This window comes from Suillus discolor (assembly GCF_016758755.1).
Source record: "Suillus discolor strain FC423 chromosome Unknown F5147scaffold_48, whole genome shotgun sequence".
NCBI classification, from domain to species: Eukaryota; Fungi; Basidiomycota; class Agaricomycetes; order Boletales; family Suillaceae; genus Suillus; species Suillus discolor.
In genome coordinates this window covers 93,435-121,167 of record NW_024541295.1, presented here as the reverse complement: position 1 = coordinate 121,167, position 27,733 = coordinate 93,435, and the positions used below count along the sequence as shown (strand labels likewise).

At 47.9% G+C, this 27,733-nt stretch overlaps 10 protein-coding genes across 10 annotated transcripts; 5 read left to right on the top strand and 5 right to left on the bottom strand.

Moving 5' to 3' along the window:
• The first annotated feature begins 310 nt into the window (after positions 1-310).
• F5147DRAFT_616121 (uncharacterized protein) lies at positions 311-3,096 on the top strand. Its single transcript, XM_041432534.1, has 15 exons — positions 311-409; positions 461-521; positions 571-609; positions 659-673; positions 728-1,140; positions 1,191-1,275; positions 1,331-1,420; positions 1,467-1,523; positions 1,575-1,641; positions 1,689-1,709; positions 1,766-1,867; positions 1,917-1,966; positions 2,022-2,151; positions 2,208-2,673; positions 2,727-3,096. The coding sequence occupies exons 1-15, from the start codon at positions 366-368 to the stop codon at positions 2,779-2,781; spliced, it is 1,695 nt and encodes a 564-aa protein (XP_041290096.1). The 5' UTR covers positions 311-365; the 3' UTR covers positions 2,782-3,096.
• A 112-nt stretch (positions 3,097-3,208) lies between these two features.
• F5147DRAFT_754352 (uncharacterized protein) lies at positions 3,209-5,841 on the bottom strand. Its single transcript, XM_041440285.1, has 16 exons — positions 5,752-5,841; positions 5,639-5,699; positions 5,551-5,589; positions 5,487-5,501; positions 5,020-5,432; positions 4,885-4,969; positions 4,741-4,830; positions 4,638-4,694; positions 4,520-4,586; positions 4,452-4,472; positions 4,299-4,400; positions 4,200-4,249; positions 4,015-4,144; positions 3,910-3,959; positions 3,494-3,861; positions 3,209-3,440 (listed from the first exon to the last, which is right to left on the bottom strand). Exons 1-16 carry the CDS (start codon positions 5,790-5,792, stop codon positions 3,386-3,388), a joined length of 1,644 nt encoding a protein of 547 aa, XP_041290095.1. The 5' UTR covers positions 5,793-5,841; the 3' UTR covers positions 3,209-3,385.
• A 2,047-nt stretch (positions 5,842-7,888) lies between these two features.
• Positions 7,889-9,056, top strand: F5147DRAFT_707710 (major facilitator superfamily domain-containing protein; the record flags this gene model as incomplete). Its single annotated transcript, XM_041438086.1, has 4 exons — positions 7,889-8,108; positions 8,158-8,292; positions 8,347-8,503; positions 8,555-9,056. Coding segments are annotated over exons 1-4 (988 nt in total), but the record flags the coding sequence as incomplete, so codon positions are not given.
• Positions 9,057-9,625: 569 nt separating this feature from the next.
• F5147DRAFT_707702 (Ndufs4, NADH dehydrogenase Fe-S protein 4) lies at positions 9,626-10,526 on the top strand. Its single transcript, XM_041438085.1, has 5 exons — positions 9,626-9,888; positions 9,944-10,094; positions 10,147-10,220; positions 10,275-10,290; positions 10,344-10,526. Exons 1-5 carry the CDS (start codon positions 9,690-9,692, stop codon positions 10,435-10,437), a joined length of 534 nt encoding a protein of 177 aa, XP_041290093.1. The 5' UTR covers positions 9,626-9,689; the 3' UTR covers positions 10,438-10,526.
• Positions 10,527-10,611: 85 nt separating this feature from the next.
• F5147DRAFT_292362 (uncharacterized protein) lies at positions 10,612-15,959 on the top strand. Its single transcript, XM_041429066.1, has 17 exons — positions 10,612-10,887; positions 10,953-11,093; positions 11,148-11,174; positions 11,224-11,357; positions 11,416-12,435; positions 12,487-12,904; positions 12,959-13,046; positions 13,095-13,422; positions 13,480-13,524; positions 13,579-13,583; positions 13,642-13,732; positions 13,786-13,890; positions 13,946-13,962; positions 14,013-14,091; positions 14,146-14,162; positions 14,215-14,309; positions 14,363-15,959. The coding sequence occupies exons 1-17, from the start codon at positions 10,847-10,849 to the stop codon at positions 15,666-15,668; spliced, it is 3,957 nt and encodes a 1,318-aa protein (XP_041290092.1). The 5' UTR covers positions 10,612-10,846; the 3' UTR covers positions 15,669-15,959.
• F5147DRAFT_707700 (superoxide dismutase) lies at positions 15,906-16,887 on the bottom strand. The gene is made up of 6 exons (XM_041438084.1): positions 16,732-16,887; positions 16,548-16,684; positions 16,292-16,489; positions 16,216-16,237; positions 16,081-16,165; positions 15,906-16,025 (listed from the first exon to the last, which is right to left on the bottom strand). The coding sequence occupies exons 1-6, from the start codon at positions 16,861-16,863 to the stop codon at positions 16,015-16,017; spliced, it is 585 nt and encodes a 194-aa protein (XP_041290091.1). The 5' UTR covers positions 16,864-16,887; the 3' UTR covers positions 15,906-16,014.
• Positions 16,888-17,395: 508 nt separating this feature from the next.
• Positions 17,396-19,210, bottom strand: F5147DRAFT_707699 (PapD-like protein). The gene is made up of 6 exons (XM_041438083.1): positions 19,083-19,210; positions 18,925-19,016; positions 18,812-18,872; positions 18,645-18,760; positions 18,438-18,593; positions 17,396-18,377 (listed from the first exon to the last, which is right to left on the bottom strand). The coding sequence occupies exons 1-6, from the start codon at positions 19,123-19,125 to the stop codon at positions 17,793-17,795; spliced, it is 1,053 nt and encodes a 350-aa protein (XP_041290090.1). The 5' UTR covers positions 19,126-19,210; the 3' UTR covers positions 17,396-17,792.
• Positions 19,211-19,868: 658 nt separating this feature from the next.
• Positions 19,869-21,188, bottom strand: F5147DRAFT_292298 (uncharacterized protein). Its single transcript, XM_041429065.1, has 4 exons — positions 20,690-21,188; positions 20,582-20,634; positions 20,205-20,530; positions 19,869-20,157 (listed from the first exon to the last, which is right to left on the bottom strand). The coding sequence occupies exons 1-4, from the start codon at positions 20,809-20,811 to the stop codon at positions 20,050-20,052; spliced, it is 609 nt and encodes a 202-aa protein (XP_041290089.1). The 5' UTR covers positions 20,812-21,188; the 3' UTR covers positions 19,869-20,049.
• A 252-nt stretch (positions 21,189-21,440) lies between these two features.
• F5147DRAFT_707691 (uncharacterized protein) lies at positions 21,441-22,421 on the bottom strand. Its single transcript, XM_041438082.1, has 4 exons — positions 22,196-22,421; positions 22,089-22,141; positions 21,713-22,038; positions 21,441-21,665 (listed from the first exon to the last, which is right to left on the bottom strand). Exons 1-4 carry the CDS (start codon positions 22,315-22,317, stop codon positions 21,555-21,557), a joined length of 612 nt encoding a protein of 203 aa, XP_041290088.1. The 5' UTR covers positions 22,318-22,421; the 3' UTR covers positions 21,441-21,554.
• Positions 22,422-25,310: 2,889 nt separating this feature from the next.
• Positions 25,311-26,988, top strand: F5147DRAFT_707682 (mitochondrial carrier). The gene is made up of 8 exons (XM_041438081.1): positions 25,311-25,616; positions 25,675-25,690; positions 25,740-25,762; positions 25,810-26,080; positions 26,132-26,290; positions 26,340-26,508; positions 26,569-26,755; positions 26,805-26,988. The coding sequence occupies exons 1-8, from the start codon at positions 25,529-25,531 to the stop codon at positions 26,858-26,860; spliced, it is 969 nt and encodes a 322-aa protein (XP_041290087.1). The 5' UTR covers positions 25,311-25,528; the 3' UTR covers positions 26,861-26,988.
• The last annotated feature ends 745 nt before the right edge of the window (positions 26,989-27,733 follow it).

Sequence of the window (27,733 nt, the reverse complement as noted above, 5' to 3'; positions counted from 1 at the left end):
CATCAGGGTAACGTCAAACTTACCCGTGTCCATGTCTTTTTTTATATATAAATTTGCAGACGTAACCAGCTTCTATATACAGTTCCCACGGCTACAATGTTCATTCATGTGCAGCGGCTCTGGAGTCTGGCCAAGCTAGCTTGATGCTGCCAAGTTTCGACTGGCAGTGACTGCGAGATATCTCACACTAGCCTTATTTAGGATACCGTAACGCACTTCCTGACGGGGATTGCATGAATGTCGCGCAATAGCGCTTGACAGGGCCATATATACATGTGACCTCGTTTGGTAAAGTCTATCGTACGAGGCGAGCAAATATTAAAGGAATACTCTCACAATATTGAGAATAGCCAATATTAACTTACATGATTGACCGTCTCCAGAGAAGAGTCGCCATTATTGGCGCCGGGTAAGTATCGCTTTTCATTTGATTCTAGGCCAACTCAATATCTGTTCGAAGTGTTGGCGGGTTGTCCCAAGCCATTGCTCTTAAAACTAAGCTCGGATTTCACGATTTTACGGTGGGTGCATCCATCAAACAAGTGGTATGATCACTGAGTATTTCAATAGATATATGAGAAAGGGTCTGAAGTTGGTGGGGTGTGGAGGGTACGTTGTTGTGATGCGCGACATGTTCTCCTGACAAATTTTTACACAGGCCAACACATATCCTGTATGGTTAATGACTGAAATTGCAGGGTGTCGCTCACCTCAAGACTTCTTCTAGGGATGCTCGTCGGATGTCCAAATTCATTGGTACAGCTTATCATCAGACCTTTACCCATACTGGAACAAGTCGCATGGCCTTCAACCGGAGATTCAAGCCTACTGGATTGACCTCTCGAAGAAATACAATCTATATCCACACATCGCGTTCAACACAAAAGTGTTATCTGCCGAGTGGGATGATGCCAAACAACAATACATCATCGTCGCAGAAGATGTCTTTTCAGGCAAGAGAATATCGAGCGTGGCCCATGTCGTGATATCTGCTGTTGGTATCTTGGAGGCCCCAAGGATCCCATACGAGATCCCTGGAGTTCGGAAGTTTCAGGGAGCTTCGTTTCATTCCGCACAGTGGCCAGGCTCGATAGATCTGCGGAATAAGCGCGTCGCAGTCATTGGAAATGCCTCCTCCGGGTGAGTCACGATGACTTCCGCGCAGGTAATCGGTTGTGACATACAACAAGAGCACAGTTCGTGCCATCTGTATCTGAAGACCCGTCTGTCGAAGTAGTTAACTTCATCCGCACCCCGAGCTGGTTTACCACTCGAGTGAGATTCTTTGTACCATGTTTGATGATTTCAACAGCTAAACTAAACATCTAAGCCACATATTCCGTACTCGGACACTAAGAAATGGATATTTGCCAACATCCCTCTGGCAATGCGACTGCACCGAGCTTGGATCATGTTCTGGGTCAGACCAAACGTTGCAGGGTTTTAGCTTGCTGACATTGTTGTAGTTTGATTTTCCCTCTCTCGTACACCCAAGTGACAAAATTCTCAAGAAACGACGCGAGGTGAGCAGGCTGCAAAAGTCCTGTGGCATTCGTTCTAACATTTCCTGCTAGGCGATGACGAAATACATCCTCGATAAGGCACCGAGTAGATACCATGATCGTATGATACCCGACTATCGTACGTGTCTGATCAAGGAACTCTTTTTGTGCTCACATGCTCCACAGCTCCAGGCTGCAAGCGGACCGGTTCGTCGGCGGTGGTTGAACTCAGAATGTGTTCTTTCTCATTTCATTTCATGCAGTCGCAAACAGCGGTTTCCTGGATGTTCTCCATCGGCCTAACTTGACACTGAACTTCGACGGAATTGCCAACATAGCGGAGAATGGCATCATCACAAAAACTGGTATGGATGGGCCGTCAACGACGTCATCACCCACCTCACATTAGCTCAGGTGAAATGTTGCCATTCGATGTCATCATCTACGCGACTGGGTTCATCAGCGTAGGTGCTATTTACACAGACCTAATAATCTATCAGATACCAACTGCAGAAACAGGATCGATACCCAATGCACGTTCGAGGCTCGAACGGAGCTACTATCCAAGGGTATTATGATGCTCATGGTGGCCCTACCGCATACCTCGGAACTGCAGTTCCTGACATACCAAACTTTTACTTACTAGCTGGTGAGTTCACGAGGGACATGTTATCATCAATTTGTTGTCTGACGTATTGACTACAGGACCAAATACTGGAATACCAGGATCAACGTTGTTCATGGAAGAAGTCCAAGTAAATCCAGTGAGATTTTTGTGTGTTTTTACTCAAGTTTGTTACAAGGTTGGATATATCCATCAACTCATAGAGCCAGTCCTCAGCGGTTCCGCTTCATCTTTCACTGTCAAAGCTTCACACACAGATGCATATAATGCCAGGGTTCAAGAACGTATATCCCGCTCGGTGTTCATGCAATGCCATTCCTGGACGCGTATGAACGGCACGGGAAAGGTATTTAATCCGTTCCCTTGGGCTATGACGCTTTGGTGGTGGTTGCTTCGCAAACCGAATTGGAATCATTATGTGACAGTCGGCGCCGAGAAATGGGTATGGGCAAAGCGAAGAAAGGCTGTCAAGAATAGTCTGAAGTGCGCTGCAGTCTTGACGTTATTGTGCTCATATATCGGCAGCTCTGCTCAGACGACATGGTGGTGAGTCCATCATTGTTCTTGATGCCCATCACTCGAACAATCGATATCCTTAGGCAGCGACTATCCGTGGCTTGTAACTACTCGAGCAAGTTTAGCCTGTGTCTTTAAGCGTCATGCATGCATGTACGAGACAGATCATAATTATACAAAGTAGCAACTAGGCAGCTTGTATCCTTTTTCCTCATGAGCAAGATTGACAATCGCGATGATGGAACGGGCACGGACTGCTAGGGAACCAAGGCCAGACCTCTATGGTGGGAGGCTACGGCTCTGCATGTAGAGACTACGACACGCGCGAGGATCCCTGCCACTCCCGTTCCGTCCTGCCAGAGCGCCCCGCTCCAACGACAACCTGAAATTGACACATTGAGTTGAAGCAGAATTATATCTATAGCTTACATATATAGCTACAATATTAAGGACTCACGAATTCACTGATGTCTATCCTGTTGTAGTAACGAGCCGTTGGCCATAGTCAAACCAGTCGTTTGCACATAAGCATTGAATACGACTACTGTAGGTCCACAAAAGAGGTAGCTATTGTACAATGGACTAGTATAATGATTGATGAACACACCGACAGAAAGGTCTACTAACAGGTTGTCGTCGCATCGTTTTCGATTGTCAACCTTGCTCGTGAAGAAAAGGGATGCAAGCTGTCTAGTTGCTACTTTGTAACATTATAATCTGTCTCGTACATACATGGCGGTGCTTAAAAACGCAGACTGAACTTGCTCAAGTAGTTACAAGCCACGGATAGTCGCTGCCTAAAGATATCGATTGTTCGAATGATGGGCATCAAGAACAATGATGGACTCACCACCATGTCGTCTGAGCAGAGCCGCTGATATATGGCCACAATAGCATCAAGACTGCAGTGCATTTCAGACTATTCTTAACAGCCTTTCTTCGCTTTGCCCATACCCATTTCTCGGCGCCGACTGCCACATAATGATCCCAATTTGGTTTACGAAGCCACCACCACCAAAGCGTCACAGCCCAAGGGAACGCATTAAATACCTTTCCTGTGCCGTTCGTACGCGTCCAGGAGTAGCATTGCACGAGCACAGAGCGGGATATACGTTCTTGAACCTTGGCATTATATGCATCTGTGTGTGAAGCTTTGGCAGTGAAAGATGAAACAGAACCGCTGAGGACCAGCTCTATGAGTTGAAGGATATATCCAATCTTGTGACAAACTTCAGTAGAAACACACAAAAGGTACACTGGATTTACTTGAACTTCTTCCACGAACAATGATGATGTTGGTGTTCCGGTGTTTGGTCCTGGATTTGATACATCAGGAGAAATTTGATGATAGCATGTCCCTTGTGAGCTCACCAGCTAGCAAGTAGAAGTTTGGTATGTCAGGGACTGAAGTCCCGAGGTATGCGGTAGGGCCACCATGAGCCTCATAATACCCTTGGATAGTAGCTCCGTTCGAGCCTCGAACGTGCATTGGGTATCGGTCCTGTTTCTGCAATTGGTATCTGATAGAATATTAAGCTTGTGCAAATAACACTTACGCCGATAAACCCAGTCGCGTATACGATGACATCGAATGGCAACATTTCACCTGAACTAATGTGAGGAGGGTGATGACGTCGTTGACAGCCCATCCATACCAGTTTTTGTGATGATCCCATTCTCCGCTATGTTGGCAATTCCGTCGAAGTTCAGTGTCAAGTTAGGCCGATGGAGAACATCCAGGAAACCGCTGTTTGCGACTGCATGAAATGAGAAAGAACACATTCTGAGTTCAATCACCGACTACGAACCGGTCCGCTTGCAGCCTGGAGCTGTGGAGCATGTGAGCACACAAAAAGTTCCTTGATCAGCCACGTACGATAATCGGGTATCATACGATCATGGTATCTACTCGGTGCCTTATCGAGGATGTATTTCGTCATCGCCTAGCAGAAAACGTTAGAACGAATGCCTCGAGACTTTCGGAGTCTGCTCACCTCGCGTCGTTTCTTGAGAATTTTGTCACTTGGGTGTACGAGAGAGGGAAAATCAAACTACAACAATGTCAGCAAGCTAAAACCCTGCAACGTTTGGTCTGACCCAGAACATGATCCAAGCTCGATGCAGTCGCATTGCCAGAGGGATGTTGGCAAATATCCATTTCTCGGTGTCCGAGTACGGAATATGTGGCTTGAATATTTGTTTAGTTGTTAATATTATCGAACATGGTACAAAGAATCTCACTCGAGTGTTGAACCAGGTCGGGGTGCGGATGAAGTTGACTACTTCGACAGACGGGTCTTCAGATACAGATGGCACGAACTGTGCTCTTGTTGTATGTCACAACCGATTACCCGCGCAGAAGTCGTCGTGACTCACCCGGAGGAGGCATTTCCAATGACTGCGACGCGCTTATTCCGCAGATCTATCGAGCCTGGCCACTGTGCGGAATGAAACGAAACTCCTTGAAACTTCCGAACTCCAGGGATCTCGTTTGGGATCCTTGGGGCCTCCAAGTTACCAATGGCAGATATCACAACATGGGCCACGCTCGATATTCTCTTGCCTGAAAAGACATCTTCTGCGACGACGATGTATTGTTGTTTGGCATCATCCCACTCGGCAGATAACACTTTTGTGTTGAACGCGATGTGTGGATATAGATTGTATTTCTTCGAGAGGTCAATCCAGTAGGCTTGAATTTCCGGTTGAAGGCCATGCGACTTGTTCCAGTATGGGTAAAGGTCTGATGATAAGCTGTACCAATGAATTTGGACATCCGACGAGCATCCCTAGAAGAAGTCTTGAGGTGAGCGATATTCTGCAATTTCAGTCGTTGACCCTACTGGATATGTGTTGGCCTGTGCACAAAATTGTCAGGAGAACATGTCGCGCATCACAACAACGTACCCTCCACACCCCACCAACTTCAGACCCTTTCTCATATATCTATTGAAATACTCAGCGATCATACCACTTGTTTGATGGATGCACCCACCGTAAAATCGTGAAATCCGAGCTTAGTTTTGAGAGCAATGGCTTGGGACAACCCGCCAACACTTCGAAGCGGATATTGAGTTGGCGTAGAATCAAATGAAAAGCGATACTTACCCTGCGCCGATAATGGCGACTCTTTTCTGGAGGTCAATCATGTAAGAAATGGGAGTTCTCAAGACTGTGAGTATTCCTTTAATACTTGCTCACCTAGTATGACAGACTTTATCGAACGAGGTCATATGGCCATGACAAGCTCTATCGCGCGACATTGATACAATCCCCGGGCTAGAAAGCCCGTATCCTAAATATGACTGTGAGATATCTCGCAATCACCGCCAGTCGAGACTCGGCAACATCAAGTTGGTTTGGCAATTGACGGGTAATTGCAAAATGAAGCATCTATCCCAGGTCTGTCCTGACTCGGATGCATCTTAGCGCCACATTTACTAAAAGCAGCACTTGAGCGCTTGAGCGCTCGGCTTCGGCTTCGTCGGGGGGAAGTATGGCAGGACAGGTAATTCTCATGGGTCACAAGTGCATGAGATGTTATTGCGGTTGTTTCTATTTTTATAGATAGTTTGTCATTTATACCACTTGACCTGGGTTGAGAGTGCGTGGATCAATTATCCACTTCTTGATTTTGGTGTCAGACTCTTGCCCACCTCCTGGTTGCGGATTACCATGCCAACTGGGATAGCAATGACGAAGTCAGGAACTGGCGGGGGCGGGCTCGATTTCCAAAATCTGAAGTGGAAAGGTTCCGCTAAATTGGGGCAAACAAAACACAAGCCCTAGGAGCTTACATGGAAACAAAGCATTGCTCGCGTTGAAGTAATATGGTGAGAATGCCACTGACGTGCTGGCGCAGTTGGACGATGCATTGATGATTGTGCATATTTGATTAGCATTTTATGTCTCCACAACAAACACTGTCGCTGTCGACTTACTTTACTTGTTTCCCGCCACACCATACAGCCATAATTTTTTTACTGCCAAGTTTCATCCTGTAGGGGACGGAAGTGGTATATATGACACAATTGCATCAGTCAGAAGTGCAGTGTCCAGGGCATAAAGTCAAACACGAATATCATCAATAACGCTCGCTACAAATTAGTGATCACTCGTCGAAGTCAATCATCCTGCTCACAGGATTTCTGACATTCGCTATTTCATCAACGGCGTCATCCATATCTTCTTTTTCTTCGTCATTACTCTCGGAGGCTCCTCTGGCATGCTTCAACCCAAACATACACTCACTACTCGATTCAAGATTGATGTGCTTCGGATTGCTCGAACGTCGGCGGTGCGCAAAAAGAATTAACGCATGCGGAGAACTCCAGGTCCAGGTCCAGTTGAGTCGCCGGTGGTGAAGAGATAAAATAAAGATCTCCTTCAAACTGGTAAACGGTACCATCATATATATTGCGTTGAAATGGTGTACAGAACAAAATTTAGGACGTGTGACGAATCACGATCGGCGTTAGCCGCCGAGAGGTGGGTTTGTTGCAACTGTCGTGTGTCTCCAGCAGAGGTTTGAAAAGAACGCCAAGACTCATCGAATTGTTGTATTTCGGTCTTCAGAAGCTTCGAGTTGCAAATTGTTTTGCCAAAGAAAGAAGGAAACCCCCGGGGCAGTGAGTACCTCTTTCTGGGACGCTGACCCTTGGAAAGGCTCAAGGCTGAGCCTATGGCTCGGCGGACCCGGGGCTTTGTTCTGATCAAGCGATGTTGGAGCGTTCGCTGGTGGCTATCTGGCCCATCCATATCAAGAGCTGACACTAAGTAATTCCTTATCAACTCAGCATGTCGGCCCTATGTCGCCTCGTCCGGTAGCTCTTATCAATTGCAATGCGCATGCTGTTCTTGTCCTATATCAAGGCGATTCGCTTGGTCTATCTTTGCACTCACGAACATCTCGCTGGAGCCCTGACTCGCCTGGATGGTCACTTCTGGTTCTCCTCGTATAGTAAACTGCGAGACCATCGTGATGCCTCTTGTTCATCATGCAACAGTTCCGAGAAAGCCTAAAACTCCTCTTCCACAACTCCAGATAGGCATACTTCTGATGTTGGAACTTGCGGAAACTATAGCTTCAATGTCCATATACCCGTATATCAATCAGGTATGAACTTTTACAACGGGATGTCATTTTGCTGCAACATCCGTGGTCGATACTGTAACTGAAGCTGTTTTCAGCTTATCAGAGAAGTCGGCATCACTAGAGGTGACGATGCGGCGGTAGGATACTATGTCGGATTAATTGTAGGTGGCAATATCATGACTTGCAAAAATTATCATTCCCTTTGTCAGGATTCTCTGTTTTACTTCGCCCAGGCACTGACAGTATTGGGCTGGAGTCGGTTGTCCGACAACATTGGACGCAAGCCAGTGTTATTAATCGGACTAACAGGAGCTTGCATTTCGATGATATGTTTCGGCTTTTCGACAACCTTCTGGAGCCTAGTCATGAGGTTTGCTTCAGTCGAAGGAGATATTGCAATGCTGATGTGATCTCCCTAGCCGCTGCATGTGGGGAGTATTGAATGGCAACATTGGAGTCATGAAGACTGTGATGGGTGAATTGACGGACTCTACGAATATGGCTCAGGGATTTGCCTTGATTCCGATCATGTGGTCAATTGGAAGTTCCGCTGGGTAAGCGGAATCGTTTGACTATTGTGACGGATGCTGATGAAATTGGCACGCCAGCCCTTTGATGGGGGGAATGCTGGCGCGGCCACAGGATCACTGGCCTAAATTATTTATCAATCCATTTTGGGGAAAATACCCGTACTTTCTTGCTTGTGTATTGTCTGCTTCTCCGCTCCTCTTGGCCTTTTTCATGCTGTTACACTTCTTTGAAGAAGTAAGTCCCAAATCATACCTTCCTCAACGCCACGTTATTCACGTTTAGCAGACATTATCAAGCAAACGTCGACCAAGGTCGACATTAGCCACGCCCAGTGTTTCTCACGGCGCCGATGATCAGGAAGCGTTTGTGCAACAATCTACGACAGATCCGCTCTTGCTGTCTCTGCTCACACCTACCATTGTTATTCCGATCGCAAGCTACGCTATGTTGTCCTTTCTTGACACGTCTTTCAGGGCTCTCATACCGCTGTTCCTTTCCACGCCCACCCACCTTGGCGGCATGGGTCTTACTCCTTCTTCTATTGGTTTGTGGCTGGGGTTCTCTGGGATCGTAGATGGACTCTTTCAGGCATTGTTCTTGGCCAGAATTGTTGATTGGGTTGGTCCCAAGCATCTATTCTGTGTATCAGCGTCGTGCTTCACACCGCTTATGGTCGCGTTTCCGATAATGTCGTGGCTGGTACACACAAGGGGGATGGTTGATCATGCAATTATGTATGCCTTGCTTGGCCAGCTTATTCTGACAGTGACGTGGGATATGGCATTTGGTGCGTGTTACAATGAAACTTGTTGTGCCATCACAGGTAACCAGCTTAAATATAGCTACTGTTTTGATGTTTGTCACAGCTTCTGCCCCTGCGAAGAATGTTCTTGGCGTTATCAATGGTCTCTGCCAAACCTCTGGATCGATAGCTCGTGCCCTTGGGCCCGCCTTAACTACATCGCTCTTCGCATTCTCAAAGAAACATAATATTCTCAATGGAAATGCAGTATATGTTGTCTTGATCATGCTGTCCGGTGTCCTAAGGTGGCTGGGTTCGCAGCTGCCAGATGAAGTACAAGATAGAGATGAGTGAAAGGTCAGTACTTTTCGAGATTTTTCACCTGAAATGCATGAATAGTGAATACCCAGACGCTTCGAAAGACCTGTGGGTTCCCGTACAGAATTTCGAACATAGCAAATGTACCATTCGAGTGTCTGCCGCCAAGCTCATTGATTTATGTACTTAATACATGTATACTACTTAGTACTCTTGCCCATTCTAAAAGCATGCTTAAATCCTCTAACCATCTAAATCAATTGTGACCAACGGACGGTTGCACCGCCACCGAACCGGACTTTGCCGCGTCTCCCGAAAGTAGCTCGTCTCTTCTGAATCGCCTCTCGATAGATTTCGACAATGTCTCTGCTCCGCTCTTATAAGCAGGCAATACCGAGACGGCCACTGCCTGCGTGTTCAATTTACACGCGCCATTTCTCTGCAGAAAGTCAAAGCCAGCCAGTTCGCACTAGCGATGCCCCCCAGAAAGAGACCACCCAAATTACGGAGGTTGCTCATACTGATGTATTGACGGCTGAAGTTATAAGTGGCGCTCCAGGTGTGTTTCAACCAACTGACACTGAAGATGCCATATTTAATGACCGTCAATCCAGCGGAGCTCCGGCATCGCATGGTACGGATCTATCAACCAGCCCGCAACACCATGCAAAGCGGAGCAGGAAAGTCAGAGCGGTGGCGCATTGACTGGGATGTTCTTCAGGGAGCAGGTCGGTGGGAGAATCCTCTGATGGGTTGGGCCAGTTCGTGAGTGGTTACTCCCTTTCACCTGAAACGGCGTTTATCACTGTCTGTACAGCGCGGATTACATGCAGGGCACCAGGGTGTCATTCAGAAGCAAGGAAGATGCAATGCACTTCGCAGAGAAACAAGGTACGTTTGATCTTTACCTCAGAGTCTATTTCCCTCATTGTCTTTTTTATTCAGGTTGGAATTACTACGTGTGAGTGCATCCCTCGCTTTTGACATGAACTGGACACTAATGAGCTGCCGCAGACAACCACCTCCCACCAAGAAAATCCCTCCGAAGAACTATTCAGAGAACTTTGTCTATAAACCCAACACACTACGGATAATGCGCACGAAGTAGACCATTCTGTTCGTAGAACTAACTATTACATCTGGTCCATAAGTTTTGCAATCGTTGAAACTTAATTTGCACCCGTGTTGCTCATTGGATAAGATATAACGCGTAACGTACTAAGCAAGCGCTTGTAAACTTAAACTTTTGGATAATTTGAATAAGTGTAAGTCACAACGCATGGATTAATGCAACGTCGGAGCATGATGCATGATGCCACGATGCCGGCCAACTAGTCCATGGTGGCCTGAAGCCATACGGATATAGTTCAACCTTGACTCCGGATAGTTGCATAGACGTCATTCGAGGGGCACAAATTCTCTTCGTCTCCACTTCTGTGGAGTCCCACCTATACCAAGTATCGTCTTCGTCTGGACCAAGCTGTCGTATTTTAAACTGACGGAATATTGTCACCATCATGGCCGACATTCAGACCAGGCTCTTTTCAAAGGATTATAGGTTCAGTCTATTTCCTTCCTCAGAGTCTTCAGTGCATGTGAAGTTAACATTTGCTACTGTCTCAGTGGCCTTGTTAATCAGTCGGTCATAACAATTGTAGTGGCCGTGATGTCTGTGACGGCGCACGAGATCCTAAAGAGAAGGAGACGCGGATTTCACATACAGCCTGAGGGGCTTGGAAGCGTCGAGTCTTGGGAGTTTGGCTAGTGAGCACACTCATCGTTTCCTCATTGTCTTCTAATTGGCGTTCGAACTTCTAGCCTGTATCAAGGTCGTTCGTGGGCACGGTTTGTCGCTCGTAACTCCTGTTCTTTCTCATTCTAATAGCGGTAGCAGGAATCCTTCCCCGCCGACGCCGAAAGGCTGGCCATTATCTTGGGTCAAGGACAGCATCACTCTCTCCCAGGCGAAGCTTAATGAACTTAGAGGAGTCGATGCAACGTTGTATGTGCGTTTCCTGCGCGGGAGCCGTGAGTACTTGCAACATGCACTTGATTCGTATCCGCTAATTTTGCTGTCGTCCATAAGTATTGTTTGTCCTCGTCCATACGTTTACGACCACTCCTATCCTTCTTCCGATACATGTCCACTTTTCCCCGGATGACGTTTCACCGCAGTCAATGACAAGAGCATCAATTTCTTCACTCGTAGAAAATCAGCAAGGTCGCTCCCTACTCTGGATTCACATTTGCCTCCTCTTCTGGATCACGCTTACCTGGATGTGCAACCTCTTTTACATTTGCAATGGAGCATTCAGATTACGAGCAGCCAAAATAGAAAGTGCCATACGCAGCGTGGAGTCCGATGCCATGATCGAGAGGGAACCACAATATCATCCCCATCCTCACCCACAATACCCCTTCCAGGATATTCCATCCCTTGACACTGACCAGTCCAACCGTGGTTTACGCCTGCGCACCGTGATGGTGACCAACGTGCCGGTACAGCTTCGCTCAGAAAAGGTGCTCAAGGAGTACTTTGAGTATTACCTGTCGCGATCTCTCGACAACCCTTCCCTTGGCTTCTCAGCATCAACTCAACCCGGCCTATTCAACAAATTGTTCGCTTTTGGTTTCAATCGAGCGAAGCGCATTCCGCAGAGTATAGGTATGTCTACAGGCGAAACTGCCAATGGGAGTCAGGAAGGAAGCGGCGGTGCCCCACTTGGACAAATTCCCGGTCCAAACCTGGGAAATGTGCCACTCATCGACAGAGTTGTCATTGCACGACGAATGACGGAACTGGCGTCATTGCTGGAACGGCGCGAGGAGATCCTCCGTCGTTTAGAGGGCGCGCACATCAGATTGGCAAAGAAGGTACTCTTAGCGGTGCACGATGTAGAACATATACCCAGCTCAAGGGAGGATACCACCATACCCAGGCCTGCTAGGACTCCAGATGTAGAAAGCGGATGTAGTCAAGTCCACAACAGACAACAGAACAGTGATACAGACTTACTCGTTCAGGCACTCTCACCGTTTCTGGTTGATCACCAGTTAACCAGCGACTCTGCGCCCTCAAAGCACAAACTCATTTTGAAAACGGAGGGTGCGTTTCACAGAAATCAGCGGCTACCACGAACTGACAGTGGTAAAGTAGATCCGGAGACGGATAACGTCGACCCACACAAGACGATATGGGATGCGCTTCTCAGTTTACCACGAAACATACTTGACCCATACCAGCCGTTGATCCACCTTTCTGTCTTTTTCCGTGGGAAGACCGTGCCGAGCATTGATTATTACACTGCCAAACTCCACCTCCTTACATCGTTGATAACGAAGAACCGAGCGCGGGCCGCTACGGAATACGACGCTGTATCAACAGCGTTTGTAACCTTCAAAGATCCAGCAGATGCAAGGAAAGCGTGCAAGTACTTAGCAGTGCATCCTAATAACCCACTTGCATGTCTTGTGACGATGGCCCCGCAGTATGAAGATATTGATTGGACAAGGGTCATGAGGTCAACTTACCAAGTGGATATTCTCAAAGATTGGGCAGTAAACATTGGGGTCTGGTGAGTGCTGGTCCGCTGTTGTATGACCACGAAGGGTAGTTAACTATGTCTCAGGGGATTCACGATATTCTGGGTTTTTCCGGTGTCATTGTTTGTTGGTCTTGTTTCCATTCAAAGCATTTCGACGCTCTGGCCCAGTTTAGTATGTGTAATCCTTCTTCAGCATTTTCTGTGCTGAACATCCATGTAGTACAATTATCTATCCAGTCACCCTTGGGAGGAAGAGGTCATTCAATCATTCCTTCCAACTGTCCTTATCTCACTACTCGCGATCCTCATTCCGCCCATTCTTCTACTCATTGCGAAGAAGGCCCACACGATCATCACTCTTTCCGTAATGCACGACACGATTATGACCCGTTACTATAAATTTTTAATTGTCAATGTCTTGGTGTTTTTCTGTGTTGGAACCGCTGCACTCCAGTCTTTCCTTTCGTTCAAAACCGTATCCGAGAGTGGGATAATAAATACTGTCGCTGATAGTTTCCCGACAGCTGGACCTTTCTATGTTGGATGGTGTAAGTCCAGTTTTCTCGATGTCTTGCAGTGAATTCATGGGTTCTACTTGCTTGCAGTGATCTTCACCACTGCAATTCATGGAGGCTTAGAGCTTGCGTTGTGTAAGCATCCATAACTTATGGCATTGCGTCTCATTCTTACGTTGTGCTTTGCAGTTGGTGTAGGTTTCTGTGAAGTCATAGTCAAGATCGTCATGATGTTGACATCCCTCGCTGTAGTTGCCTTTGTTCACCTATCCCTCCACCAAGCGACATGTAACTCCGAGGAAAAGAGCTGTTGGAATTCGCCCACGAACATTTAATTTCTATTGTGAGTTCCATCATTTTGTGCAGTGAAGTTTCTTACAGCGTTTCTGAATGCAGACTGGCTACCAAACCACCTCCTGGTCATTCACGTGTTACTCCTCTTCGCTCTACTTAACCCACTTGTCATACCCTTCGGGTTACTGTATTTTTCAGTTGAGACTGGTTTGTTGTTTACATGTTTCATGATAGAATCTATGCTGACCAAAACGTTTTCCAGCTGTTGTAAAAAATCAGGCATGTTACATCGTACCCTTCGTGAAGCCAGATCTGACTCAGATTGGCAGTTGCTACATGTTTATGCGAAGAACTATGAGTGTAATGGCCAAATACTGTTGATCCGTATCATTCGTTATTCATTGGATGGTATGATACTCATATCTGCATACCTGAACGCCGTTGATATATTTCTATTCATAGGATTGATGCTGTCTCAAGTTCGTTCTAATCTCTGCCACTCGCTGTACGATCAACTAACTCTTGGCTTAGTTCGTATTCCTGGCGTACATGGCTGTGTTGCGGATAACTGCCAATGTAGCACTATCGGCTTTCTTATTCATCTTCACCGCGATCGTCAAGGTGATGTGCGTGTGTTTTTATCTTTCTATCAACCTCTGCTCTGATAATTCACGGTCAGTTTGACACGAATGTGCCGCGCCAGACTCGAGCAATATGATACTGAGGAGGCGCAGGTGGTCTGCAGGATGGGCACGGGAGAATCTGAAGACAGCCCTCAAAGCCAGATTATCTCATCAAACCACCCTGGTAGTGCTAAGGACGTAGCAGTCGACGCTGAGGCTCACCCTTCGAGATTCCAGGCGTGGCGCTTACCGGCCTGGGTGAATTTCTCTTATTCGACCGTTCCCCGAAGACCCCGACCGCATGAGCATCGTAAACCGAATCCGTTCGGCCCTCACGCCAGTTCGTTCTCACAACTACATTCAGTTGATGAAAACGAAAAAACCCCATCGACCTCGACCCGAGGAGAGCCATCTACTGCCATTCTGGATAGGACGGTTGAATCCCCACTTTCTGAACGGCAACGTCAGCCTCTAGCACGCATCTCGACTTCTCTCGTACAACGACATCCACCTCTTGCAACGTGGGATGATGAACCCCGTCACGACATCCCTTATGACAACCCTTACTACACACGACCTATCACTAATGCCCTCTGGCTCCCAAGAAATCCGCTAGGTCTTCTGGACCTCGATGACACTGTTGATGTTTACCAAGCTTTAACAAGCGAGCCCGGCACTGGTGATTTGAGTCACTCGTTCGATCCCGACTCTTCCGCTTCCCCCGCATTTCAACTCCCCAGTTCAGTGCCCGGCGACGAACCTAGGCAATACAGCGGTAGTGAAGAGATTAATCTTCCTGAAGGCATCCAGTCCCGCATCGTCACCATTGATCAAGAGGTTGATGTGGAGTCCACAAGACCACGCCGTCCATCCTTATTCTCTCGACATCGCTCAGGTAGCAATGTCAGCATGAAAAGTGGTGACCGCGGTCTTCCAGGTCGATCGCAGACCACGGACTGCAATCGCCCCGCATTCCCTCGCAAGTCGTTCTCCGACCACGCACCAAGATCTCTTCGTGAAAGGGCATCCTCGTACCTTCCGCCACCCAACCTTCACTTCCAATCTCAGTTTCGTGGCCTTGACCCTGGGTCTCGGCCAGATCTGCACGCACAGGCTGAATTTGCGCGTTCTACAGCATCGATCATGAGGCATGGTGGTTCGCAGGTATCGCTACATCCCAACAATGTGATTCCTCAAGAAACTGTCGTGACAACCCGGGAAGCCGTCGTGACTGAAGCAATCGCAGAAGAACATTTAGCAACGGAGGAACGGTTGAGAAAGGAGCATGCAGCTGCTGAGTTAAATCATAGGTCGACGAGACGGCCTTGGTTTACATCTTGGCTCTATGCTAAGGTTCAGTGACGAACTGAGTACCCTAGGGGCTGATTATTATTTTGGAACACCTTTTGTGGAACCGACATGCTATGTGATGACCAGTCGGAAGTGCATCTAGTTCTAGGACAAATTCAATGGCGCGGCCAGTGCCGTCAGAGGTCATTCTAGAAGATGCTCGAAGGGTCTCGATTCTTACTGAACCCCGCAGGTACTGGTGGGCGCATCGATCCGCACAATTGCCATCTTAATGAGCTCCCACGCAACTCAGGTAAAGACAAATAAATTGTCAGAGACCAAGAGATATGACGACATATGATGATACAATGACGTGAGAAGCACAAGACAATGCAGGATGCTCCAACACTCAGATGATTTATACGAGCCCTATAGCGACTCTTTGTCAACGCAAAGTTGTCATGAAAGAGTATTAGAAACAAACCGATGACGCCACAGGCGGCTCGTCCGCCCGCATTTCCGGTCTTGAGAGACTCTTCATTACCGCCATTTCCTAGATCATCGGTGCCCTACGCAGCGCATTAGTAAGGAGCCACGTCTAATATGTAAGGCGCCATACCGCATGAACAACGACAGCCCGTCTGAAAACGGAAATGAGTTTCGTACTATTAAGCGTTACTGCATATCTAGCTTACCCAACTATGCTCGTGGGGCCATTCAAGGAAATGAAACTGTCTTCGAAGGAAATGGTGGCTGTGCCATATTCATCGCTCGCGATGTTTCCTAGGTCACCAACATGCCTGGAAGAGCTCGAGGGAGCACCGTGGGTTTGGTCGTATGGATTGAAGTGCGACCCTGTAGACAAACAGCCACCGCTGAGGTCTCCCAGAGAGCTATCGATATAATTGGAATCCTTGACCTACTTCGCGAAGTTCGAAGCTGAAGACTCACTGGACATGGAAACCACGCTGAGAAGAAGGGTCAAGGTTGGTTATTTCTCCCGAGACCTTGACTGGCCCATCTGCTGAGGACTGCTCGAACGTAATAGTGCCGGCAACTGGGGAGTCGCCTTTTAGTACTACGACCGCCTGTGTGTTTTGTCAGCCACGATGATGGAAGACCGTTGATAACGCACCTTTTGGACGATTGCGGTTTTAGATGGCTTGAACAGCCATGTGTAGCCGAAAAATAAAACAGCAACAGTGATTGCTGCAATGAAAAAGACAGGTTTCCTAGACTGTTTTTGATTTGGAGCGAATGTGTTCATGATGGTAGACTTGTACTAAAAGTCACGCGCAGTGAGGCATTTAATATCAATGAGGCATTTATTTGAGGCACAGCTTTCGGCCCGTGGCGCTCCAGGGCGGACCAGGTGAGGCCGGGTCCCACTCTCGACAGGTTTTCCCACTAATTGGTAATTTATTTTCTCACTGTAGCTTCGTAAAGTGTAACGAAACGCACTTCGAATGTTAACTTGACATCGAGTGTCTACTTCGATTCGCTTCGTATAATATGGGTTAAATTGAGTTAGATACCGATCGGGAATTGCCGAGAAGAAAGATATAAATGACGCCATGGCGGTGGCGCTTCCAGGTTGCGCCGCTACGATCTAGAAACACGTGCAAGAAAGGAAAGTCCAATTGCTGTGCCTCAATATTCCGATCGTAAAACACTCGAGAGTCGAGACAGCGAATTCAATGACATCATTCCCCATCGAGACACTAGCTCGATCGAGCCTAGTAGTGCGGCAGAAATCCGCACACAGACATAATAAATTAATTATCGTCCAGTCTATTCGTGTCTACTAATCGGCACAGAACGCTGGGTACATCCTACTAGCTAGTACTATTACGGTGTACATGCACGGGCCTCGAAATTGTCTGCTTATCATGGAACACCAGCTCCCCAACGTCAACCACATCCACACTTGCGTGATTCAAATCGGATTATATATAGCGATGCACATGATAACACTAAGCAGACACAACAAAAAAGAAAAATGCTAACGTACTATGTAACTCGGCGATAAATGCGAAAAGTCATGAGAACTGCAACACTCCCCAATACCCCTTTCATATCACCAACGGAGAAAATATTGTATATGATGCGTGGCATGTACTGCGCGAAATGGCTTTAGCGAGCCCGAAGGGATCGACGAAGGAAGGGGATGAATGGAGCACGTCCCTGCTCGGCTACTTAGAAAAATAGATACGTTGTGATAAAAACGCCAAGCGCAATAATAACAACCACCTGTAGTGGAACGCCTTCCTGGTGGATAACGCTTTCATGCTCCACCATGGTGCCGACGTCAGATCCAGCATACGTCTCTCCGTCGTCTGAGAGCGCCGATGTATGTCGCCTTCGGAAGTCCGACGGAGCGATCGAGGTAGGTGCAATGGACTCTGGCGCTAGAGAGCTTGGATCAGGCACAGCCGCAAGCAGATCCCGAAGTCGTTGTATCTCGTCCTGAGCTGCGATATACTTCAATTCCAAGTCTTGGTTGATAGAGGGCACCCGTGCAGCTGGAGGTGAGGGTGGCGGTGATGACGAATGCACGTTGACGTTGACAACGCCAACTCCGCCACTAGTAGATCTCTGAAAATCAAGTTCATCCCGATAAGAACCATTCTCTTGAGAACTGTTCACTTCTCGCTCGGGTGCAGGCGGCGTGGGCGAGCGCCGAGGTTGCACAGCCGGTGCAACTTGAACTGCGTCACCATAAGTGAATTCTGGTATAGGGGGAGTAACGCGTGGCTCTGCATCCCTAAGAGTTGCATAGGTCTACAGATAATGCGATCGTATTCAGCAATCCGAATGCCCCCAGGTTGTCAAAGCACTCACAGATGGTCCACCAGCGGGCTCTACAGAAGGGCGGGGAAGCGCAGGGGGTTCCTCTTCCTCCTCTTCAACAGTTTGACCTTCAGGCGGGAGGTATACAACACGGAGTTTTTGTTGATAAACTTTCCACTCGTCACCAACGCCTGGTTGCGCATTCCACTGTGAACCAATATGAAGATGATAATAAGATATGCATGAAGAAAGACTTACGAATTCTTGTAGGTCTCGTGTCTCCTTTTCGGGTGTGATGAGGGTACTTTGAATCAGGAACTTGTCCTTGCATTTGGTCGACAAAGGTGGTTCGTCTTTCATCGGTTGTAGCATTACTATCGAAGATGTGAGCAAAGTCGAGCATGGACTGAACACGAGGCACATACCGGAGACATCGACACTTTCACCAGGCTCTATCCTGCCAGAGTTTGGTCGTACGCAGTACAACTATGGAATTTATAAGCCCCAGGAACATCATCCCCTGTATCTCTCTGCTCACCTTGGGGGCTGTTGTCTTAACTTTGAATGCTACAGGCTGTGCATTTTTATTCGTGATAGTCAGGACTTGCTTGACGAGCTGCGTGAAAGGTCCTGAACGAAAAAAATATGAATTATTCGACGGGCGCTAGACATGGAAAGCGAGAGAAGAATACGCACTGTTGAAACCCAACGCGTTGTTGGGAATGAGATAGACAGACATAGTTAGGAGAGGTGCGCAACGAGGGCGACAGTGGATATGAGGGAGGTGAACGGTACGTATTCGTTTGGGCGGAGGTTGAAGTTGTAGTGTACCACCTTTATTCCATCCGCGGCGAGGATCACACAAGGTCAAATAAGTAACTCGTGGACTGTGCGTGCTCGCCACACACCACGACGTACTGTCACCAAACATGCATTTATCTGCCTCATAAATCATATTAAGGCGTCATCGCCCGCGGCGCTGATGGTTGGCTCGAGGTATACGAAAGGGTTTATATCTTCACTTTCAACAGCCTCAGAACTCACTGCATCACAGCCGTTAATCGCATTTGCAAGCCTGGCTTGGCTATTAGTTGCATTTCGCCGTGCGTTTGCATGCAGGCGCAGCAGGCGGTGACTCATCTCGCCTCTAGGGCACATCCCTATTTACGAACAAGTTGGCCCACATCGTCCTGAAGTGGTAAATATTTGTCCAACTTCTCTGTTAGTGGGAACCACGCTCAACGTTCAATCGACACAGTAACCATATCATAGGCTTGTCGGCAGACAACACGGCGAGGCTGTGCTTGCGGTTCAAATTTCATCCTTCAACATCGGCGTCAATTCACCACCGGCCAGCTGCCACTAGCCGCCACACCATACGACAGTGGTGAATCCACCAATAGCAGATGTTTGGATAATAGTAAACGCGGTGTCGAGGTAAATCCGGTTGCATTTCAATTGATGAAAAGCATACTTACCAGAGCCAGTCTAATGTGTCACTGTCGAATCCGATCAAGTGAAGTGAGGGGTGGGTTATGGGCACACGGCTAACTTTAAACACTGCATATTGAAAACAGATGAACGTTTACCAAAATGTTCCTCGGGGATATCCAAGCTTGTACATATTTCATGACTTCCCATGCAAAGTTGGGTTTGTGCATCATCATTTGGATGGCGCCAGTATGGCATGGACAAGCCAAATGTCGGCAACCTCCTTCACTTGATCAATGATCTCCTTGAGCGGGCCTGAGCTAACAGTATCCCTGTGTGCCTGTAATCGATGGGTAGGTGACTCAGAGGAATCAATGTCAGAATTACCTGCACACTCTCCCATCCTAACACGCCGTACATCACGTTGGGCTTATCAATGACAGGAGCCCAGCTCGAGCCATAGAAGTTTGGTGTTCCTTCGAGCTTGGCCTGAAACTGTGTAACGAGGGGCTCAAGCTTGTCCATACTGACACCCTCCTTGAGGGTAGAAGTGACGAGTTCTGTTACTGGAGCAGAAAAGATTCGACTAGTGTCGGAAAAGTTGACAAACACATGTTTCGGTTGGCCCGTATAGATTTTCTGAGCAGTTGCTTGTATGGCCTTGAAGGTTTCTGTCTGACGATATGCATCATGCGCAGCCAAGGACTCCCACTCTGCCAGTGATAGTTCAACGCAATTGGACTAGTGTCGCAAACTTGACCTACCGAAGACCCAGAATGCATTGGTCGGATCCTCAACCTCGAAACCAAGGTATGCCCTTTAATCGATCGATGATAAGCCAGCATGCTTCGAGGATGACTTTCCATATTCACTTGGAAAACCCATCAATTTTACCTGCTGAACATGTGGTCGTGAGCTCAGAAATCAATCGCGAGGGATCCTCGAGGTAAGACGAAGAGGTCTTAAAGTGCATGATCTTTGTGACGGGCTCCATGATGAGGGGTGATTGAGAGGAAGCTGGGTAGAGATCACTTGGTTTCAGTATCCATCAATATTCCAATGATAGATGGGCGGGCCGAACGCGGGGGTAGCATTAGTGTAGGGGCAATAGAGCAATTGACCTCGTGCACGTGGCAAATGGCAGAACGGCAGAACGGCAAGTGGTCATGGTAGAATGGCAGAAGTCGGCAAAAAGTAAATATCGTGAGCATTTTTGGCGGGTCAGGTGAATTTGACGCGGTCGTGACGCAGTATTGACGCGACAATTAAAATCTGGGCGATTACGTGGGTTGCCAACTATTGATTCCGCTTACACCCAGCACCATAGAAACCTGCTGTGGTGATGGCGGAAAAACACTGAAACGGATATTGGGACGAGAGTTACCAATAGTGTGGCTAGTGTACACCGCCTGCGCTCCCTGCAAATACAATCGGCGCAATCCAGCGGTCTTCCAAAGACGATAAAGACGGGAAGCATAGGTGAACGATTTTTTGCAAGTGGCCGACAAGAGCAACATCTCGGAGTGCGTGTTCAGGGGTATGCATAGCTTGCAGGAAGTTTACTACCAGGGTGATTCGAACGTGTGAACTGACAAATATTGAACTCCAGACTCTATATGGCCTAGGGCCTGGGCGCACAGCTAAATCGAATGTTTTCCTCGGGGATATCGATAAGATTGTACATTTGTATTTTATAACTTCAGAATCAAATACCGTCGACAAAGTTTCGTTCGTACTTCACGCTTTGTACTGTGTCAGTATAGCGTGAACAAGCCAAAGGTCAGCAATCTTCTTCACTTCATCAATAATCTCCTTGAGGGGACCTGAGCTTACAGCATCCCAGTGTGCCTGTAACCGATAAGCAGGTGCCCCAGAAGAACTAATATTAGAGTTACCTGCACACTCTCCCATCCCAACACGCCGTGAACTACGTTGGGCTTATCAAGGACAGGCGCCCAGCTCGAGCCGTAGAACTTAGGTGTTCCTTGAAGCTTAGCCTCAAGCTGTTCGACGAGGGGTTGCAGTGCGTCCATACTGGCACCCTCCTTGAGAGTGAAAGTGACAAATTCCGTCGCTGGAGCAGAAAAGATCTGGCTAGCGTTGGAGAACTCGGCAAATGTATGGGTAGGTCTGCTCGCAAAAACTTGTCGAGCAGCTGCTTGTGTGGCCTTGAAAGTGTCTGTCTGATGATATGTGTCATGCGCAGACTTGGAAGTCCACTCTGCCAGTAGTTCAACGCGATTGGACTAGTATGTCGCGAACTTGACTTACCGAAGACCCAGAATGCGTTGGTTGGATCCTCAGTCTCGAAGCCAAGGTATCCCCTTTAATTAATCAACGATCAGCTAGCACGCTTCGAGAATGACACGAGTATTCACTTAGAAAGCCCTTCAATTTTGTCTGCTGCACTTTTGGTTGCAAGCTCAGAGATCAACCTAGAGGGATCCTGCAGGTAGGATGAAGAGGTCTTGAAGTACATGATCTGTGTGACGGACGCCATGATGAGAGGAAGTTGAGAGGAGTCTGGGACCGCTGAGTTTGGTTTAAGTATCAATGATGGAAGCAGGCCAAGGCCGGCCCGCTTTGTTCAGTCTAGAACACTTTTTTTGGATTGAACCGGAGCCAACATTGATATGTTTTTAATTAAATCGCAATGGCAGTGATAGTTTACGTTTGCCATGACAAGCTGGCTGGCCTGAGCCACCCCCGAGATCGAGGGGAAGAACACAATTCATGAAGAACAAGAAGACACCTTGCGATCCGAGGATACTACAAATATTGACGTCATCATCGCAGCCTGCCAGTCGTCGAGGTGGTTATCTTGTGCGTTCAGTCGATGAACAGTCACGGGGACTAAGACCTGCTGCCAAGTGGCTGTGTCGAATCTTAATTGGATGCGGAAGTCCGATCGTGTTTGTGCAGTTCGCCCATTTCCGCATACAAGATTTACTCCATCCCTGACATGACAAACACAGACACATGCCCGGTTTTGATTGTCAGGACTGTTTCTCCGCTCTTGACATCCCAGATTCTTACTGTCCCGCCGTCCCTTGGAGGATTCGTTGCTCAGCGCTCAGCATTCGCTTACCATCCACACTTCAGCACCTATCTATGTGCCGCTCTCCAAGTCCCATAGTTGTAGTGAGCCGTCCCTCGAATATGTAATGGTCCGTCGTCCCCCAGGCAGGTGCACAATACCTTGCACCTGTGCAGTGTGGCCTTGCATCCATCGTCTGACGGGACGTGTCTTCTGGCGTCTGTTATTTTATACTGGTATTGGAAGACATGATCGGCGCCGGGAAGGTCTTGAGTATAGCAGATAATCTCATGATGCGACATAGGAATCCAGTCCTCGCCCTTCCAGCTAACTTTGGCACTGTGTATACAGGAGTTGCGTATTAGACAATGCACAAAGATCTTAGTGGGTGTCCAAAGTCCCTGGTAAGTGGTGGGTATGTTGCAGAAGAGCCCGGAATATCAGCACTGTATAGACAAACTCAATGCTCAAATCACCAGCGATCCGAGAGTGGGCCCATGGATTGGAGCTGTGGAAGTTGGGCACCGCTTTGTCCAGGCATATTTAAAGGCACGTCCCATCTGTTATCCTGTGTCTGCTTCACAGCTTAATTGCTATGTAGACGAAGCATTCAGGTCTGCGAATAGCACCACGTCTTCCTATGCACAAGGGACTGCCTTTGATGATGGTGAGAAATTTCAATGAGGAGCCGCATTTCCTCACCATCTCACACGTTTTGTCCAGCTTCTTTCGAACTCGATGTCATGAAATCTTCTATTCGCAAGCTGTGCAGCATGCTGTCACCGGATGTCTTATTCTGACACCTGCGGCGAGAGCTTGCCTTGCTCATATTCTTGAAATTTCGGATAACCCAGGACACATCCGCATCCTCTCACCGATGATAACATCCCACCACGGCTGAAAATTTGACACTGCCATTGAGAAGATTGCAAACTCAGTGTTGTTGTTTTTCAGGTACTCGTAAAAGCTGTCCACAGCTTCCCCAATGTAAGGACTGACGAATGAATCATAAAGAACTTGATCCTCGCCTAGAATACAATTAACGTGAGATGACACGGGATAAAAGCCTGCTGACTTCGAGGAAACTCCAAGTGCGTGGGGGAGCTAGTGTCGGGTACAGTTTGATCAAGCTTATCATGTTGTGTCTGTGTGAGTGGTACAGAAAGATTCTGTGACCCTGATTGTCCTGCCATGGGGCCGAGCTTATCGATTGTTGATGCGGAACTCATGTGGTTTTAGGAGAATGAACGATGAACGATGTTAAATGGCAATAGGGGCTCGTCGTTACATAACATCCTGCGGAACCAATTTGCGTGTGCGTGCTCCACTCGAACCCAAAAACACTCACAATACATTTTTGCCATTCTGCCGTTTTGCCAATTGCTTTTGTATCGTAGCGAGCAGTCCCCGATTCTACCGTCCCATATCAATGGGAACATAGTATCCCGTGTCATCGTGGACCAAATGGGGAAGGAGTAATATCTCACACAATACCTTCGCATTCGAGTCTCGCAGGTAGACCGTAGGCGTGCGAAGTTGGCGAGCGCATTGCATGACCGACAGCCTGAAAGTGCTTAGTGCGAGGCTGAGAAAGAACGAATACATGATTGAACATCAACCCGCGGAAGGCGTTCCAGACGACGGGTGAGCTCATCCAGGGAAGAGAAAAGCCAATGCTGGTGAAGGTCCGATGTGCCTGAGGGAGGAGAAATCGGAGTGAGAGATGAGGCTACTATCACTGCAGAGCGGCGGAGTGCAGCCAAGGTGAACTGCTGCTGCGATCAACGTCGTGCGAGTTTGAAGGGAAGTACTGGGTAGGTGCCAATCGAGAAACGTCAGGTAGGCACATCATCAGACGAACTCACAAGCTCCGTCCGCAGGATTCAAAATTTTGCAAAATTGCAAGGATACTGTTTGCTTTTAGTCATGCCTCAGAACACTTACATCCAGTGCGTTAGGCAGCATCACACAGGACGGGAGCTGTCAAACAGTTCGAATTGCTTTTGTAGTACATACATAGGTCATGCAGAGCGCCACGGTGGATCACATGCGACGGCGGACAACATGGGTACTTCATCAGGGTAATACAACGGGTCATAAATCAATGGATATGTGGATATCTCGTGTTCAACATCATGAGGTGGGCAAGCATGCAAGCTAAGTGACAGGCCTGAGACAGCGATTCAGCGAGAATAAAGATTACAAGCACAACGAAATACGTACGCGGAGCAAGGAGAAGACGGCCACAGTGAACGAGAGAAGAGATACCAAAAATATACAATTCCAATGCGAGAGATACAAACAGAAAAAGGAGCAGACGACTCGGAACAGAAAGTTACAAGGCAAGTGGCCATAAGCACGGACCTCGGAGACACAATCGGAAATGGAAATTGTTTCACGCGCATGCAAAAATCCAGAGTGCCTGATCTGACAGAACCCTCTAGAGTCGGGGAACCGCAATGACTTGGCAATGACAGTCACTGATCGATTACGTTTGTCATGACAGGTCCTGAGCTAGCGCTGAGCCACCCTCGATATCGAGGGGGAGAACACAATTCATGAAGAACAAGACACCTTGCAATCCGAGGATACCTACTAATTATAATGTTGACGTCATCATCGCAATTAAGTAGCTGTGCAGCGGCCAGCGCCCTGCTCCACCTTATCAGACGCCATGACGAGCAAAGGAATGAAAACCCATCAAGCCGCTGCTGCGATCCCCCAGTTCACCTCAAAGGATTACTTTTCTTTCTTCCTCGCAGGTAATGTCTGACAATCACCATATCTACTAATATGCGACTCTGAAAACATCCATCTCAGGAGCACTATGCTGCACGTAAGTCTCCCCGACGATTCATACAGACCGCGCGTTTACACAGATGAAGGATCACCCACGGTGCAATGACGCGTGAGGCGCAACTTTCTTATCTTTTGACCCGCCGTTCACTCGTGCAGCTGTCGACGTCGTGAAAACACGAATTCAAATTGATCCTGCGTACAAGAAGCTGAACATGTTGACCGGAACGCGTTATGTTATCGCGACAGAAGGTCCCAGAGCTCTCCTCACAGGTTTCGGCCCAACTGCAGTTGGTTATCTTATACAAGGAGGCGCAAAATTCGCTGGTTACGAATATTGGAAGAAAAAGGCAGTCGAGTCTGTAGGTGGCCCGGAGGCGGCAGTCAAGTATCGAACGGCAATCTACCTTGGATCAGCCAGTATTGCTGAGTATGTCGTGATGTACTGATGATCTTCAAATTTCCCTACATTTTATCATAGGTTTTTCGCAGATATCCTTCTGACACCTTTAGAAGCCACCCGGATCCGTCTCGTGTCAGACAGAACTTACGCAACTGGACTTGTCACGGGTTTCACTCGTATAGCGCGTGAGGGTGGCATACGCGAGCTTTACGCAGGCTTTTTACCGATTCTCTGCAAGTGAGCCCATAATGACTGACGACTTTCGCATAAATAATGTTCTGTCCAGACAGATACCTTACGCTATCGGGCAATTTACGGTGAACGAACTCTGTCACGAGATTGTGTTTCGTTCAATTTCCGAAGAGACTCGTCGCACACTATCCAGTACCAGCAAATTTGCAATACAGCTCGGTAGCGGCGTCATCGCAGGTTTTGCAGCAGCCATTCTGAGTCAGGTGAGTATCTGTGTCGACTCGGAAGTCTCTTCACCCAGATTGTCTGACCTCTGCATGCAGCCAGCGGATACCTTGCTTAGTCAGATTAACAAGGGACATGGACCAAAGGGCTCCATGCCGCATCGACTTGCAGTACTTGCTCGAGAGGCTGGTTTCCGCGGCCTTTTTGCTGGTCTCGGACCTAGAATGATCATGACCGCGGGCCTTGTGTCAGGGCAGTTCTTACTGTATGGTGCAATAAAAGAAGGTAAGCATCAAGGAAGGTTTACATTTCACTCTTTAACCGTTCGCAATAGCTTTGGGCGCACCCCCTGGTGTAGAGATACACAAAGAAACTGGTGCTGTTGTTTGATAGACACCAAGATTCACTAGAAGGCATCGCTTGTATTTTCTAGAGTCACAGAAATCCTTACAGTAGTACCATACATGGGTAGAACACCACCATTTATGCGGATCTCCAGGCCAGAGCAGTGGTAGTAACCATAGCCATAAGTTTGTCGGGAGACAATACGGTGAGGCTGTACTTGCAGTCTTCATGAGCTAGCGTCAGCGCCAGTTCACCACTGACCGCCACTGCATATGATAGTGGTGGGTATTGGGAGACCGGCATACTGCTAGCTTGTAAAACAGTGCGTGTCCAAAACGTTCCTCAGAAATACCTTCCTACACAACGACAGAGTTTTGTTCGTACAGGACGTTCGAGAATCAAGTTCACACATTGTATTCCGTCATCATGGCGTAGACAAACCAAAGGTCGGCGATCTTCTCCACTTCATCAATGATCTCGTTGAAGGGACCTGAGCTTACAGCATCTCAGTGTGCCTGTGACCGATAAGCAGGTGATTCGGAGAAACTAATGTTGAAATTACTTGTACGCTTTCCCATCCTAACACGTCGTGAACTACATTGAGCTTAGCAATGACAGGTGGCCAGCTCGAACCATAGACCCTTGAAGCTTTCTCAACTTCCATGGGAAGAATTTTCACCCGAAGGTCCGAAACACGATGGTGATTGGGCATGTCTTGAGCAGGGGTTCAATGAGGGAGAGGCGTTACGCGAGAAGAGCGGCGGGGAGTGGGTTATGGGAGATACGTTCTCCTATGCGGACATCATCGTGGCAAGTCGACTGTTCTGGTACAAGCGCATCTTGAAGGAGGATGAGTGGGCGAGGATCAGCTCTTGGAATGGAGGGAGATGGGCAAAGGTGCTGGATAAGGTTCAGCAG

Bases quoted from the DNA above. Each gene is read 5' to 3' on its own strand.
- F5147DRAFT_616121 (XM_041432534.1), top strand. From the start codon at position 366: ATGATTGACCGTCTCCAGAGAAGAGTCGCCATTATTGGCGCCGG. The intron at 1,141-1,190 runs GTGAGTCACGAT...ACATACAACAAG, and splicing joins ATTGGAAATGCCTCCTCCGG to AGCACAGTTCGTGCCATCTG. The intron at 1,276-1,330 runs GTGAGATTCTTT...TAAACATCTAAG, and splicing joins CGAGCTGGTTTACCACTCGA to CCACATATTCCGTACTCGGA.
- F5147DRAFT_754352 (XM_041440285.1), bottom strand. From the start codon at position 5,792: ATGATTGACCTCCAGAAAAGAGTCGCCATTATCGGCGCAGG. The intron at 4,695-4,740 runs GTCAGACCAAAC...ACATTGTTGTAG, and splicing joins GAGCTTGGATCATGTTCTGG to TTTGATTTTCCCTCTCTCGT. The intron at 4,250-4,298 runs GTATGGATGGGC...ACATTAGTTCAG, and splicing joins TGGGATCATCACAAAAACTG to GTGAAATGTTGCCATTCGAT.
- F5147DRAFT_707702 (XM_041438085.1), top strand. From the start codon at position 9,690: ATGTCTCTGCTCCGCTCTTATAAGCAGGCAATACCGAGACGGCCACTG. The intron at 9,889-9,943 runs GTGTGTTTCAAC...CCGTCAATCCAG, and splicing joins AGTTATAAGTGGCGCTCCAG to CGGAGCTCCGGCATCGCATG. The intron at 10,095-10,146 runs GTGAGTGGTTAC...CTGTCTGTACAG, and splicing joins CTGATGGGTTGGGCCAGTTC to CGCGGATTACATGCAGGGCA.
- F5147DRAFT_292362 (XM_041429066.1), top strand. From the start codon at position 10,847: ATGGCCGACATTCAGACCAGGCTCTTTTCAAAGGATTATAG. The intron at 11,175-11,223 runs GTTTGTCGCTCG...TAGCGGTAGCAG, and splicing joins CAAGGTCGTTCGTGGGCACG to GAATCCTTCCCCGCCGACGC. The intron at 13,733-13,785 runs GTGAGTTCCATC...TTCTGAATGCAG, and splicing joins ACGAACATTTAATTTCTATT to ACTGGCTACCAAACCACCTC.
- F5147DRAFT_707700 (XM_041438084.1), bottom strand. From the start codon at position 16,863: ATGAACACATTCGCTCCAAATCAAAAACAGTCTAGGAAACCTGTCTTT. The intron at 16,685-16,731 runs GTGCGTTATCAA...CAAAACACACAG, and splicing joins AAACCGCAATCGTCCAAAAG to GCGGTCGTAGTACTAAAAGG. The intron at 16,238-16,291 runs GTAAGCTAGATA...TTCCGTTTTCAG, and splicing joins GGCCCCACGAGCATAGTTGG to ACGGGCTGTCGTTGTTCATG.
- F5147DRAFT_707699 (XM_041438083.1), bottom strand. From the start codon at position 19,125: ATGTCTGTCTATCTCATTCCCAACAACGCGTTGGGTTTCAACA. The intron at 18,873-18,924 runs GTGAGCAGAGAG...TAAATTCCATAG, and splicing joins TTAAGACAACAGCCCCCAAG to TTGTACTGCGTACGACCAAA. The intron at 18,594-18,644 runs GTAAGTCTTTCT...ATTGGTTCACAG, and splicing joins CACGAGACCTACAAGAATTC to TGGAATGCGCAACCAGGCGT.
- F5147DRAFT_292298 (XM_041429065.1), bottom strand. From the start codon at position 20,811: ATGGAGCCCGTCACAAAGATCATGCACTTTAAGACCTCTTCGTCTTAC. The intron at 20,635-20,689 runs GTGAATATGGAA...GATCGATTAAAG, and splicing joins AAAATTGATGGGTTTTCCAA to GGCATACCTTGGTTTCGAGG. The intron at 20,531-20,581 runs GTAGGTCAAGTT...TATCACTGGCAG, and splicing joins CAATGCATTCTGGGTCTTCG to AGTGGGAGTCCTTGGCTGCG.
- F5147DRAFT_707691 (XM_041438082.1), bottom strand. From the start codon at position 22,317: ATGGCGTCCGTCACACAGATCATGTACTTCAAGACCTCTTCATCCTAC. The intron at 22,039-22,088 runs GTAAGTCAAGTT...AACTACTGGCAG, and splicing joins CAACGCATTCTGGGTCTTCG to AGTGGACTTCCAAGTCTGCG. The intron at 21,666-21,712 runs GTAACTCTAATA...TATCGGTTACAG, and splicing joins TGGGATGGGAGAGTGTGCAG to GCACACTGGGATGCTGTAAG.
- F5147DRAFT_707682 (XM_041438081.1), top strand. From the start codon at position 25,529: ATGACGAGCAAAGGAATGAAAACCCATCAAGCCGCTGCTGCGATCCCC. The intron at 26,509-26,568 runs GTGAGTATCTGT...CTCTGCATGCAG, and splicing joins CAGCAGCCATTCTGAGTCAG to CCAGCGGATACCTTGCTTAG. The intron at 26,756-26,804 runs GTAAGCATCAAG...CGTTCGCAATAG, and splicing joins GTATGGTGCAATAAAAGAAG to CTTTGGGCGCACCCCCTGGT.